The following is a 14,726-nucleotide window of genomic DNA, read 5'->3' on the forward strand; positions in this document are numbered from 1 at the left end:
TGTGCATATCTGGTTACTTTAAACTGAAAGGATATTGAGATACAGATTGGAGATATCATGACACGATGACACAAACTGAAAATAACAAAATACATCCAAAAATAGACCAGTAATAAGCATATTTAAACGCATTATCACAAATATTTCCATACTTAATTTTTTTGATTATACAAACGGATTTTAATTTGCCAAACTCGTTGTGCGTTTTACACCAGTGTAATTTAATTATTTGGGGAATCCAGCGTGACTATCCCACATAGAAAATTACTGCCAATTCAATATTTGGTAATATTGTGTATTTTTCTTCTTTTAATGGCTTCTCCTTATTTACATTTCAAGAATTCCTGTGTGACAACCACAAAAAAAAAAAAAAATACCATCTTTCATTTTTGGTATAATTAGACAAATGGTGTTATATACAAGGGCATATTTGCATAAAACATTCAACAACAATAATGAACTACGTAACAATTATGAGTTTAAAGATACAAACATCACATTTTCGTCTTCTGTTTGTTTCGGACTATAACTAGAGAGATGTGAACTGCCAATCAACTGCCAATTGTACTTTTCTTGATTATAATGGTTTGCGAAAAAAAAAAAAAAAAAAAGCTATCGATTTGCTATTTTTTCCCCGTTTCTTTTGCCTGGGAGTCTTTGGACACACATTTAGCATTCAAAGCAGACAGCATTTCCTTGGATGTCACATTGGCTGACTTTATCAAGAGTCTTTCACCATCATCTAAGGAGTTAAAAGAAAGAAAGGTTACTTCTGTAAGATGATAAAAACAGCATTTGCAATTATTTAAAAAAAAAATGTTACTGTGATTACTGCCAATTAATTAAAAGAAAAAATGCAGTTGCATGATCTGTTTGATGATGATGATTTGTTTTAATTTATTTTTTTTTTTTAATGTTTGGAACTGTTAAAGGGACACTGTAGCCACCAGAACAACTAAAGCTTAATTTAGTTGTTCTAGTGAGTATAATTATTCCCTGCAGGCCTTTTGCAATAAACTGACTTTTCAAAGAAAATAAAGCATTGTGGTTGCCTGAGATCATCACCTCTGACGATGTCAGCCAAGGAGGCAAATCAGGGGTAGAGTAAGAACCAGGATACTGGAATAAAGGTAAGATTTTATGATATTTACTGGGGCAAAGGGGGCCAGATAGTGTTTTTAACACTACAGGGTTCAGGAATACATGTTTGTGTTCCTGACCCTATAGTGTGCCTTTAATGTATTTTAAATAACACGGTCCATTTAGGTAAAAAAAAAAAAAAATGTAATTAAAGGGACACTCTAGGTACTATAACCACTTCATCTCATTCAATGTATTGGTTGTAGTGCCTGGTGTTCACTGGTTCCATCCCTCCATTCAATAGTACACATTTTACAAAGTTTACCTCAGAACCTTTGAGCAGCACTGTTTGTTCTACCACCTCACCCTCCCAGCAGTAAATACCTTCAAATAACCATCTCCATTCCTGTTCCTTTGACCAATAGAAACAGAGCCATTTCATGTCCACTAAACACTATATACCCATGTTCCTTCTAAATGTATAGCATACTATTCCAGCTGTTTGACATCACACTCAGTCCCCTCATTCCTTTTACATGTTACCAGTGGATGCAATTATCCTTTCATTCTCTCTGCCGTCACCTTCAGATTTACGCTGCTACCTCTGGTCTCAACTCCCCATTTTAAACTCTAGAATGTAAGCTCACAGGCTATCTAGCCAATTACTCGTATAAGAGAACTACAGTGCCTTTTGTATTGGTCTGTCTAAATTTAATGTATTTTTCCCCAATTGTACAGTGCTGCCAGTAACAATAATGAGTTTGATACTGTCACATGCGAACCACAACACATACATAATAATCACACGTTTACATTTTACAGGGATATAAAAAAAAAAATAATAATAAAAATTCAGACAAATGTTTCATAAATATAGGAAATGTACATATTGCCACATACTCTACTTATTTGGAAAAAATATCCCTACATATTCATCCCACATATAAAACTAGTGCATGTGAAAAAATTGTATATGGGAGAGAGCAACGACCTAAAGCTAAATACATCAATGCTTGAGCATCTGAAGAGGAAAACTTACTCAGTTGTGAGTAAAGCATGGACCCCTGAGGCTGCCATTGGCAAAACACTACAAGGCAATCTAGCACATCAAAGCCTCCAGTTCCTATGACAGGTCACCATTCAACCTTTCCAAGTTAAATATGTGGAAGTGATCACCATGTGGCTTGGGGAAACAGAAACAACAGTGCAGGCCACAAACACAAGCAAAAGTCACACGAGAACCATTTTGACCATGCCATGAGAAATGCTGATTTTTATTTTTTTTGTTCAGTTTAAAGCCAGATTCCTGTACAAGGAAGAGGAAATGCTTATTTGAACTGCCTGAAGACATCTAGAGACAATTACAGGCAGAGTACACCCCCCAGGCTAGCTAGAAATATTTCAAAGTTTTTCAGTAAAAAAATAAAATAAACTATTTAAATTTAACGTGCCTTGGGGGCGGGGCTTGACAGCCATGGCGGAGAGTCGTGTTTCTAAGGGGCTCCTCCAAAAGCGTGCAATCTAACGAGAAATTTAGCCCCTTACAGCCCACTCAAAGCGACAGCAGGAGCCTACTCCACCTCCTGACCTAGCCTGGACTTGCAGGTAGGATCGGTGACCGGCTGGAAGCCCAACTGCTGCACCGGTGAAAACATGCGGCCTGGTATGCGTCGGGCGGGAGAGGCGGCCGATCTCCCGACTCGGAGCTGCCTGGCAGCGGCTCCCGTGAGGCAAGAGCCACGTTACCCCCCCCCCTTGGACCGTCGGGGGTGATCGAGGTCCACCCCAGGAGAACTACTCACACAAGGAGAGTGATGATGGCGGAACCAAGCAGGGCAGCAATCATCCCACAGAACCTCCTGTCATGGCGGACGCCACGTGTCCCTCCAGCCCTCGGGATCCCCACACTGATCTACAGACCAGGTTGGAGGCTGTCCTCAGGGCCTTTTGGCACAAACTGGAAAGCCGGGCATTACAACATGCCACACAGCAGACAAGCAGCCACTTACCTGAGAGACGCCCACACCAGGTAGAGAAAAAGCACAAAGCTCACACCCGAAGGGGGCTCCCGCGGGGAAGACGCAACAGCGCCTGCAAAACGCTCCAGCGCAAGGCTAAACAGCGAAAAGTGATGCGGGGAACTAAGGCTGGACCTCTCCGGCTGTCTGCAGGACTCCTGTGCACTCCGAACCTACGGCACGGACCGCGCCGGCAGCACCAGAAACGACCATCACATGGCACAACACAGAAGCAGGTCAACAACAAACCACGAGCGGTGTTCAGTGTGAGAGCTGCAGAGCAATGGGAAGCACTGCACATTCTGCATGGACTGACCGCTCATTCTACCAATTTGCCACAAGTGATTGAAGCACACAGATGTCTCCATAGCACCATACTGCAGGATGGTAGCTTGCCCAGAACAGGCATCGGCTGAAGTGTGAACAGGGGGCCTTGACGCGGCTCTCTCTGGGCCATAGCGGTTCGCCCTGCGGAGAACTGCTGAAGTACAAGCTACGCCTTTAATTGTACTATTCTTGGCCCGCCAGCAGGACCCCCAGAGCAAGTGTTGGCTGAGCGGACCGAACTGACTCAGAGGCGAAATACGCTCCTGCAAGCCCAAACGCAGTGACAAAACATGAAACCGCTGCATAATACATAGCAATGTTTTATATTTGGTCCTGCGCCTATTTGCTCTGCCACCACTTAATGTTTAGACCACTATCTAGTCATTGCATGCCTATATATTGCGCAGCTGAGGGTAACATGAAGTCTGAAAATCTTCATATGTTCAGCAGACATGCACCTTAATAACAGGCTAGCACTGCACAGTATAACGATACCTTAACTAGTTCCCTGCCACGTTAATCTAACCACTGTGCTCTTATATATATATTATCCTGCTTATTACCCAATAATGTGCCGCTAACTGGTGCATATACTCAACATGTATCCCTCAAAGCATGCCCTCATTGCGCCGACATGTGTACCTAATATTTTTTTATTTTTTTTCTTATTTTATTTTAATGGCCATGCTGGGCTATAGATAAAAAACTTGTCATGCCAGATAATCTCCCTCCTGATGCCCATTGCAATTTGTAACAAGTCTCCTGTACCTAACCGCATAGTCTAAGCTACCATATTATATTAATTATTTAAATTTTGTGTTACTCGTCATCATTATCTTATGCCTAGCGGGACTTTTCAGCTGCAACTAAATAGTTAAAGCTTGTTTGAATATACATATAAAAAATGTGCATGCTCCTCAAATGTCACTTTCAGTTCTAGACATATTGTACTGAAGCTTGCCCATGTTGCTGTGACTTACAGAATGCTTGTTTGTAATCTTCACAAATGCACAACCAAAATAAAGAATAAAAAAAATAAAAAAATTTAACGTGCCTTTTGTTGTCATATACAGGTCCTTTAAGAGGCTACATACGCTGAGGGATTTCAACAATTTTTTTTTTATATACCATTAAAGTATGTTTGTTATTTATTACTTTATATCAGATACTTTGTCTGCATTTAATGGTTTACCGATACGTTAGAAAGTTTATTTAGCGATTGTGATTAACTGAAAATGACGGTACTTTTCTTCGTGTCTGCTCTGTAACACTTTGTGTACATGGTTCTGTTTGCTGTTCATTCAAAATGGAGAATTTCAATAAAATTATATTTTAATAAAATTTCTAATGCATGCTGCATTTCTGCCCCATATTAACATCCATCTCCTATGCAAAAGTGGCACGTTGGCTCTTTATTGCCAAAAACATTTAATCTACAACTTTCAATACCAAACAACTGGTGACGATTGTGTTTAACACTTTTTTAGACCTAACTTACAGCTATATAGAGATATGAATACAAATCCAGATAACGTGTGTGGCTCAATCACAGATGTTCAAACAAACTATCCTGATACAGAGCAAAGAGCAAACTTAGGCAATAGGCGGAGAGTAATACCATAATATAAAGGGTTATTCTACAGCGCTATGCTGTGCATATAGCATTCGTGAATCTACACAGTTCTGGTGCTGTACATTTTTCATCTTTCTAACAGCTCCAAGAGGAAAGACAGTTCCTTCAAGGATGGAGTGTAGCCTTATATCCTACCCTACTGCATAATATATTAGCCTTGTCAACATTTCCCACAGAGGAGGCGATGACCACAGCTTCACATAGCACTATGACCGAGCAGGTGAGCATGGATTTTCAATTAAACATTACTAACACAATGTACAGACTAAAGGAAAGCTCAGGGTACCATAACAACGTCATTTGAATTAAGTTGTTTGGTGCCAGGAGGTCCTTGGGGTCAGCTTAACTATTTATGTCCAAAGTTCCATATCCAACTCTGCCCCCATCCTTCCGCTGTTCAGAATCTTTGGTTTTATAATTATTTATTTGTGCTTTGTTGTGGCTTAGACTCTTGAAAGAGCAAGCTTTGGCCAGGTGAGCCACTGAATGGCTGGTAGCATCAGCTTACGCTCTCAGCCAATCAATATCTCCCCATTCACAAAATGGCTTGAGAAAATCAAACCTTTCTTAAGCTCATAAAGGTAAGCCAGCGCCTGGGATCTCCTACAACCATAACAACTTCATTCCAATACGGTAACGGTGCCAGGAGTGTTACTTTAATTTATGTGATTTATCACATGTACCACATATCCCTGTTTAAACCAACAACCAGCTGCGACACAAAAGAAAAGATAAGTAGAAAATATAAAATTGTATATGGATACAGAACTTCTGAAATCTTGAACATTAAATAAAATTAGACTGATGCATTAGAGCAGGGGTAGGCAACCTTTTAGCAGCACTGTGCTGATATAGGATCGTGATGTCCCGTAGCGTGCTGGTCCTATTTTTTTTAAATTGAGATGTTTATTTTGCTGTATTCTGCTTGTGTTATTTATACTGCAGTTGCTTGGTATCGTTGTATTTGTGTGTATATAAGCTAAAATATTGTATGTGTTCATTAGTAGGTTATGGTATCATGTATGATACATATGAATGTGGGCTGTGTATGGGGGCTGCTTGTGGAATTGTGTGTGGATGGATATGTCACATTGTGCGTTTAGTAGTGTGTGGGGGCTGTTTGGGGTATTGCATGTGGGGTTGTGTGCATGTATGTGGATTGTTAGCCGGTTATGTTTGTGCAGATTGTGTGTTGTGTTTGTGTGTGGGCTGTCCGTATTATTTGTATGAGTGGCGGGTTATTCTACATGTCTGTGTATATCTAGCAGTGTGGGTGGCTCCCCTGGGTTCCAGTGGGGACCAGGCTGGCCAGGTACAGGTCAAAGACAGGAGCTGCAACAGCAGCTGCGGGACGCTCTACTACGGTGTGGATTCTCATTCACAAGTGTTGGAATGAAGTGATCTGAGATCACTTCCTCTACGTGCTGCAATGCATAAATTGAGGATTGTCCTTCACCACCTTTTCGTATTAGCAGATATCTGAAGTTTAATGGGACTCCTGAAAGGCCAGAGCCTGTTTGGCTCTAGCAGCCTTGAGTGCCGTGCATGGCACTAGTGCCGTAGGTTGCCTACCCCTGCATTAGAGTAATATCAGTCATCCTGTCCCCTTAGCCCTGAAAAATAAAACAATACCGTTTTTGAGAAAGTGCAATGTTCACAATGCAGGACTACGACCACCTCTAGTGGCTGTTAGTATGACATAAACTAGAGGCACTTATTATTTTAATTGGAAACCCTATTGGGTTTCCAATTAAAACATGTGGAAACCCAATAGGACAACATTGATATAATGCTTTTCTATGAAGAATTTTCAATGCGGCACTTGCAACAAAAGTTCCCAAGTGCTCCTCTATGAAGAGTATTAGATTGGACCATCGCGGAGGGGGCCTTGTGTCCTACGTGATGTCGCTTGGGGAGGACAGCTAAGCCTCTGTGCTGGAAAAAGGTAAGTAAATCTTTAGTTTATTACATTTTTATTGCATCCGGGGTGGGTGACCTGAAAAGGAGTAGGAACAGGGGGAACTATAACATTAGGAATACAGATTTGCATTCCTACAGCTGTAGGGTTCCTTTAAACTGAAACCTTTTCAAAGGAAAGTATTTACCACTTTATTTCTACATATTATAATGCTGTCGCATCACTCATAGGTTTATTTTATACAGTGAGAGAATTCAGCGAAAATTTTAAATTTAAATCTGGAAGCATAGTTCAAGAATTGCTCCAGTTTGGCTATTTTGACATTAAAAATTTTAAATTCACTTTGAATTCTCACTTTGGTAAATAAACCTTTCAGTGCTAAAATCTTAAGGGCAATGTTTTTCTTTTCTTCAACAATCGTGCGCAATGTACAAGTCTGTTATGACCTCTAGTGGACTACTGCAGTATTACATTTTTTTTTTATATATTTGCTCATACAGAGATAACTGGGTCCCTGTATTCAAAACTTTTTTTTTTTTTTTTTAATATGGCAATGATAATCACCCATTATGTGAACCCTGTACAGTTTTTTTGTCATCCTTAACCACACATTTACAGCACGGAAAAAGTGGGTGACACACGGACCTTGGGATACATATCCTTCAACATCACTGGCAGAGATTTCTGGATTACATATAAAGGGCTACTTACCAAACAGAATGTCTACTTGAGGCTCAGACTGATCGTGTCTTGCATCTACAGTCACCTGGCACTTTAGGTTTGTCGTACGAACCTTTTTAAAATTTATAGCTTCCAAGAATTCTCTGCAAGATAAAAGAAATAATGTCTACAAACGTATATAGGGGAAATATACAGAAATTAAACAAAACAACTTAAAGTAGATAAAGTCTCATGGGGTTCTATACATGCAAAAGAAAGGAATCCATTACAGTCAATACTGTCTACAAATCTTTAAGTCACGCACACATTAACATTTCCACAAATTAACAGCATTTCAATTAAGTTTAAAAAATACTCTAGACACTATAACCACTTCAGCTTACTGACTTGCCTGTGCCTGCACTTTCAATCGTACATTTCACAGATTTAGAAAAAAAAACCAAAAAAAACGAAAAACAGACAAATAAAGAGCTTGAAAGCTCTTTAGAAAGAGACCAGAGTGTTAGGAATACAAATCTGCATTACTAACATTATAGTGCCCTCTGAAAGTCTGAAACGCACCAGAAAAAAAAAAAAAATTCTGCACAACACTAGGAAATATAGAAAGAGCGGAAGAAGGTTCTAATTCAGAATTAAGATTAGAGGCAGTACACACCTGAGGGATCTTCTGCAGTACAGGCAGCCTAAGGAAGAGACCTTGGTCCCCTCCTAATACTCCTCCTACCCACAGTATACATTGTCACAATGCCCAAACATTTCCAGAAATTACACAAAAAAGTACTGCAAAATATCAATATCAATAAGGAGGGAAACTTGTACTGCCTCTAATCCTACTGTCAATTATTTTACGGTAAGTAAACTTTGTGTTACCACTGCCGATAGAGGCAGTACACACTCAAGAGATATACATAAGTTTACGAATGGTAGGGTCTGGTCTACATTTTACCAGAACCTTACTCCCAAAACATGAAACTTTAGAGGCCTTAACATCCAATCGATAATACTAAATTTGCTAATGGAAGACCAAGTGTCGGCTTTGCAGATTTCTTCTGGAGAGGCCAATGCCTTAGAGGCCCATGAAGTTAAAATAGCTCTAGTGAAATGTGCTTGTGGTAACAGAGGAGACTTTTTCTGAGTAAGCTAGAGAAATAGCCTATTTATTCCACTTTAGTCATGTGGAAGCTATGTTAACCTTTGTTGCTTCCTCTGTAAAGGGCAAATAGAAGGAGCAGATTTACAAAATTTCTTGGTTCTGTCCAAATTAATTGAAATATAGCTCTTTACATCTAATGAAGGAAACCTTACTTCTTTGAGTTTTGGATTCTTACAGAACGCGTACAAAATAATTTCTTGACTGATATTATTCAGAGAAGAAATCTGGGGTCTAAAAGATGGGTGTAATCTTAGAATGACTTTGTCAAACTGGAAAACCAGGTAGGGTTCAGTATGAGCAATAGCCTTAAATCCCCCAGTCCTTTGGCTGATGTAATGGTCAACAAAAATATAGTTTTACATGAATGTAGATATTGCATGATGACATGGACTCATAGGGAGGTTCGCAAAGTGGCGACAGAACTAAATTTTCATCCCAAAAGAGAAATTATTTCTCCACTGGTAGGAGCTAGATTGATGAATCAAGAGATCAGTGGTTGCAATCCCAGATTGCTAACGGAGAAGAACCTACTGCAGGATATTTGAAACTTCACGGATTCAGATCGAAGTCCCTTGAAAAATACCAGTTGAGGAAATCTCACAAAGTTCGGAACAAAAGCTTGAAGGAGAGGGTCAATTTTGTCAGTATGATACACGCTTCTTTCAAATCCTCAAACTTGCCTTTTTAGCTTGTACTATAATAGCAATAACATTTGCTTCTAAACCCCTGGAGGAGAGAATCTGCCGTTCATACACCATGCTGTCAATTTAAAGTTCTTCATAGTCTCTAGTGAATAGAGATAATACTCCAGGATGTTCTCCTTAAAAGAAAGTGTCCAATATTTCCTTTTGAAAGGCACATCAGATTGGAGAGACAACTTCTCCTTGATTAAAAAAGAAATTCAGAGGATCACTTGAGAATTCTCTTTGATTATTTTGTTTACCACCCATGGGATAAGAACAAATGGAGGGAAAAAATGTATGAGAAATGAAAATTCAATATCAAAGCTACAGAATCCAGGAAATCTGGCCTATAGCTCTTGTTTAACCTCAACCAACCTCAGGTTGAACTCTTTAGCCTGAACGAAAGGCCTTACTGAAGGAAAAGGTGTCATCATCCAGCAACTGAAACTTTTGATAGTGCCTTCCCATAAAGACATTCAATGATCCAGTAAATCATTCCATTGGTCCAATTCTGCTAGAATGTCAATCTAGTGCTCTCATCTTGGCTTTGGCCCACTTGACCACTGGAATAGCTGATATTACAGGTCTTTTTATTTCCCCATGAGATTCGAGCTTGCTTTAGTTTTCGTTACTTCTCTACAGGAAGTACAGGCGTTTCCTAGAGATGGGATCTAGGCTTAGTCCCAAAAAGCTGAACTATCTGGTTGTGGTCAGTTGAGACTTCTCACAGTTTATGAGCCACCTATGATTTTGCAGGCTGTAAAGGAATGGACGCTTACCAGATCCTTTTTATTCCCCTTTTTTTGGCTGTCTGTACCCACTGTAATAAAACTTCCACCTTTCATGTGTTTTTCCCCTGTTATTTTGCGTGGTTCCTCTTTGGCGGTTAGGGAGACTTCATAGAAACCGGAATCCCTTCGTCTCCCAAACAAAGATCACCCCTGTGCCCCATTAGAACGTTGACACCTACCACTCTAGTGCAAAACTGCAAGGGAAACAATTAATAAGTGCTTCCCCGGGTGGCCGCCAGTTCGTATGACCGTACACGTGGCCGAGAGCATGGCCATATTGTCTCCCGAACGTGGGCAGTCACGGTTCTCGACCACCTACACGAACAACGTTCGGGAGATATGAGCTACCAAACAGGGGGAGCATTCGTATCCTGAAATAAAAAGAGATTCCTGTGTATGGTGTTCGCAGAAGAACCCCACGAATGGAGACCGGCCACGCGCAGCATGTTTACAGCAGGCAGAGTTAATCCTAGATGGACCTGGCACCCAGACGACTTTATTAAGCTGCCTACAGTGGTCCTTTAAGATAGATTTTCACATCTTACCCACCTACACACAGCATAAACCATATGCACCCTACACACACACTGCCCCCTCATACACGCAGAGCACCCCTCACCCCCACACTCACAACACCCTTCACATACACATAAAAAAAAAAAAAAAAAAAAAAAGTAGAATAGAAAACGGGTAAATAATTGATAAATTTAAGTACATATTTAAAAAAATAAAAATAATAATATTGCACTTGCGCTATAAAATTAGTTACTGTGTCACTGGTGGGCGGTAAGGAAATTTTACCATCCACAAATATACAAAAGTGGCCGGTAGGCATTAAAAGGTTGACTAACTCAATCAAGAGAATGTGAATCTGGTGTATAACAGTAAGAAATATCCAAACTTGGGTCATCATTTTCTTCTCTCTCGCTTTCCCCCATATATCTAGGCTATCATGAAGCTGAATGGTTGGGACAGTCAGTGATGGGTATTAGGCATGACAAAACTCAGGCAGCTTCCCCCCCCCCCCCCCCCGCCTTCCAAATTTATCTTCCTTTTTATAACCAATACACCTTTTTCCCTGACAGACACACGCCCTTACCGATACACTGACATACACTCACTGACTGACAGATACACAGTCATTGGCACACACACTGTTTAACCAACGCACACTCAGTGTCAGAGACACGCACACTCAGTGTCAGAGACACGCACACTCAGTGTCAGAGACACGCACACTCAGTGTCAGAGACACGCACACACTGACAAACACACACACACACACACACTGACAAACACACACACACACACACTGACAAACACACACACACTCACTCACTGACAAACACACACACACTCACTCACTGACAAACACACACACACACACACTGACAAACACACACACACACACACTGACAAACACACACACACACTGACAAACACACACACACTGACAAACACACACACACTGACAAACACACACACACTGACAAACACACACACACTGACAAACACACACACACACTGACAAACACACACACACTGACAAACACACACACACTGACAAACACACACACACTGACAAACACACACACACTGACAAACACACACACACACTGACAAACACACACACACACAAACACACACACACACTGACAAACACACACACACACTGACAAACACACACACACTGACAAACACACACACACACTGACAAACACACACACACACTGACAAACACACACACACACACTGACAAACACACACACACTGACAAACACACACACACTGACAAACACACACACACTGACAAACACACACACACTGACAAACACACACACACTGACAAACACACACACACTCACTGACAAACAATTTATTATTTTTTTAAAAACATATTACTCCACCCAGTCACCCTACCTTTGGGAGTGCTGGCCTGGAGTCTCTATGTCCCTGTGGGGCTGCTAGGCTGAGCGTGCAGTCCCTGGGGTCCAGTGGGGTTGCTAAGTGGCTGGGCGTGCGGACAATGCAGGCGCGAGGAAGCTCTGATCTTCCTGCTCAGCTCCCTCACGCGTCTCTTAGTGATGCCGGCACTTTAATTTAACCCAAGGGTTAGAATAAAGTGTGAGAGAGGTTAGAATAGCTTACCTAACCCTAATTTGAACCCTCACTTAACCCTTAAAGGGAATCTCCAGTGCCAGGAAAACAATCCGTTTTCCTGGCACTGGAGGGTCCCTCTCCCTCCCACCCGGTTACTGAAGGGGTGAAAACCCCTTCAGTCACTTACCTCAGGCAGCGACATGTCCCACATCGCTGCCTCCTCCCCCGCCGCTCCACCTTCTTCCTCCGTCGGCCGGTGGGCGAGACTGATCCCGCCCACCGGCCGAGGAGTCCCAATGCGCATGCGCATTGGCGCACCCCATAGGAAAGCATTGAAAATGAATTTCAATGCTTCCCTATGGGGAATAGAGCAACGCTGGAGGTCCTCACACAGCGTGAGGACGTCCAGCAACGCTCTAGCACAGATAATCTGTGCTATGATGCAGGAAGTGACCTCTAGTGGCTGTCTAGTAGACAGCCACTAGGGGAGGACTTAACCCTGCAAGGTAATTACACTTGCAGGGTTAAGGGTAGTGGGAGTTGGCACCCAGACCACTCCAATGAGCAGAAGTGGTCTAGGTGCCTGGAGTGTCCCTTTAATGTCCTGTGTTCCTAAGCTTAGTGAATGCACAAACTAAAATGAAAGTGTAAATTTAGCTTATCTTACCTTCCAGGGCCTTGCTGTGGAGGAGTTCCCAGGACATACTCAGAGCTTCTATCAGATTTCTCTACACCAGCTGGAGTGCTAGCACGCATGTGCAGCACAGGCTCCAGCTGTTTCAGGTGAATTCTAATTAAATTTCAATTTTAAGGCCAAAATAGTCAAAATGTAAAAAAAATGATCTCAGTCAGCTATGCTTTCAGTTGAGCTACTCTGGCTTTAAATGTGAAATTCACTTGGAATTCTCACTTTACTGAATAGCCCTGTAAACTTGCATTCTAGTGCACACACAGGAGTACAATAATTACAACAGTCCCCGGTGAGCGACGTTGCTAGGAACCTGAAAAGTATAGCAGTAAGAAGATGGGGCTGCCAGGGAGAAACAGTTAAAGGAATACACTGGGCACCATAAACACATCATCGCAATTAAGTGGTTACAGTGCTTGGAGTCCACTGGTGACATGTTATCTTCCAATGAGTAACCATTTGCGAGCCGTTTAACCCCTTAAGGACCAAACTTCTGGAATAAAAGGCAATCATGACATGTCACACGTCATGTGTCCTTAAGGGGTTAACACATAAGTAGCGTCCCCAGGCACCTTTTACACTCTCCGTCGGTAATCATCAAAAGTGGGCGCAATCGCTCAAGCAGCAAAGGGACAGCACCATGTCAGCTGACCCTATCCTCCGACTGAGAGTGTAGATAAAGAATACGCGCAGTGAAAAACATACTATACTATGATTATAAAAAAAAAAAAAAATCTACTACGAGTACTCGCATTAGGTGACTAGTTCTAGGCGGAGAACGTCAGCTGACATTATCGCTGCTGCTGCTGGGGTACACGTTGGCATTTCAGAGGCGAGGAAGCACGATGGGCAACCTGGGGACATTACGACTTGTGCTACACTGGAAGGTAAGAAGGTGTCAGGGACTCCAGGTACCATAACAACTGCATTGAGGTGAAGTGGTTATGGTGTCCAAAGTATTCCTTTAAAAAGTATGTCGAACAGGCGGACATGTCACCATGTGCAGTGTTCTCAGACAGTGGAGAGACCCTACAATTGGCAGTGCCCCTTTAAACCGAGTCCCTATGCTCTGAATGACCTTAAAGGGGTGGCTGAGGACAGGAGCAAGGCTTTCCATTAGCTCTGTGTGGGTATCAGGGCATTATGGGGGCGGCTATCATCACACTGGCAGGGCCTCACCTCGCAGATCTCACGTTGGACTCGAAGGGACAAAAACGGATAGCGATGGACTTCACTGACTTCAGCACCAGAGTGGCCTTACCGGAGGCAGCCATTACTCGGCAAGCGCTGCTGGTGCAACCAGCCAATCACAGAAAAGGAACCGCTTCTCCCGTCAACCTCCTCGCCCGCGTGTGACAGGTCGCCGCGCAGAGCATCCCGGGAGTTGTAGTTTGTAAAGTTGCACATGCTCACTCTGTGTTCTATTAGCCCTTGTCATGCTGCTTCATGATTTATTTATTGTTATTAAAGGATTGAGAACTTTAGATGCTGTCAGAGTGATGGAAGAGAGACCATGCCAGACCAGGGGTTCAGTATCTTAATAATTTACCTGGACTGTGTGTGCTGCATTAGCTTGAAGTGCTTTCTTTAATGGGAGAGATCAAGTTCACTCTACAAGTGGAATACAATAATAAAATACCTTAATTAGGACCTG

At 41.9% G+C, this 14,726-nt stretch overlaps 1 protein-coding gene across 1 annotated transcript; it reads right to left on the bottom strand.

Annotated features, from left to right (window-relative positions):
- Positions 1-568: 568 nt before the first annotated feature.
- Positions 569-14,372, bottom strand: MRPL53 (mitochondrial ribosomal protein L53). Its single transcript, XM_063450361.1, has 3 exons — positions 14,252-14,372; positions 7,688-7,800; positions 569-742 (listed from the first exon to the last, which is right to left on the bottom strand). Exons 1-3 carry the CDS (start codon positions 14,344-14,346, stop codon positions 624-626), a joined length of 327 nt encoding a protein of 108 aa, XP_063306431.1. The 5' UTR covers positions 14,347-14,372; the 3' UTR covers positions 569-623.
- Positions 14,373-14,726: the final 354 nt, after the last annotated feature.

Source organism: Pelobates fuscus, chromosome 4, assembly GCF_036172605.1.
Source record: "Pelobates fuscus isolate aPelFus1 chromosome 4, aPelFus1.pri, whole genome shotgun sequence".
NCBI lineage: Eukaryota > Metazoa > Chordata > Amphibia > Anura > Pelobatidae > Pelobates > Pelobates fuscus.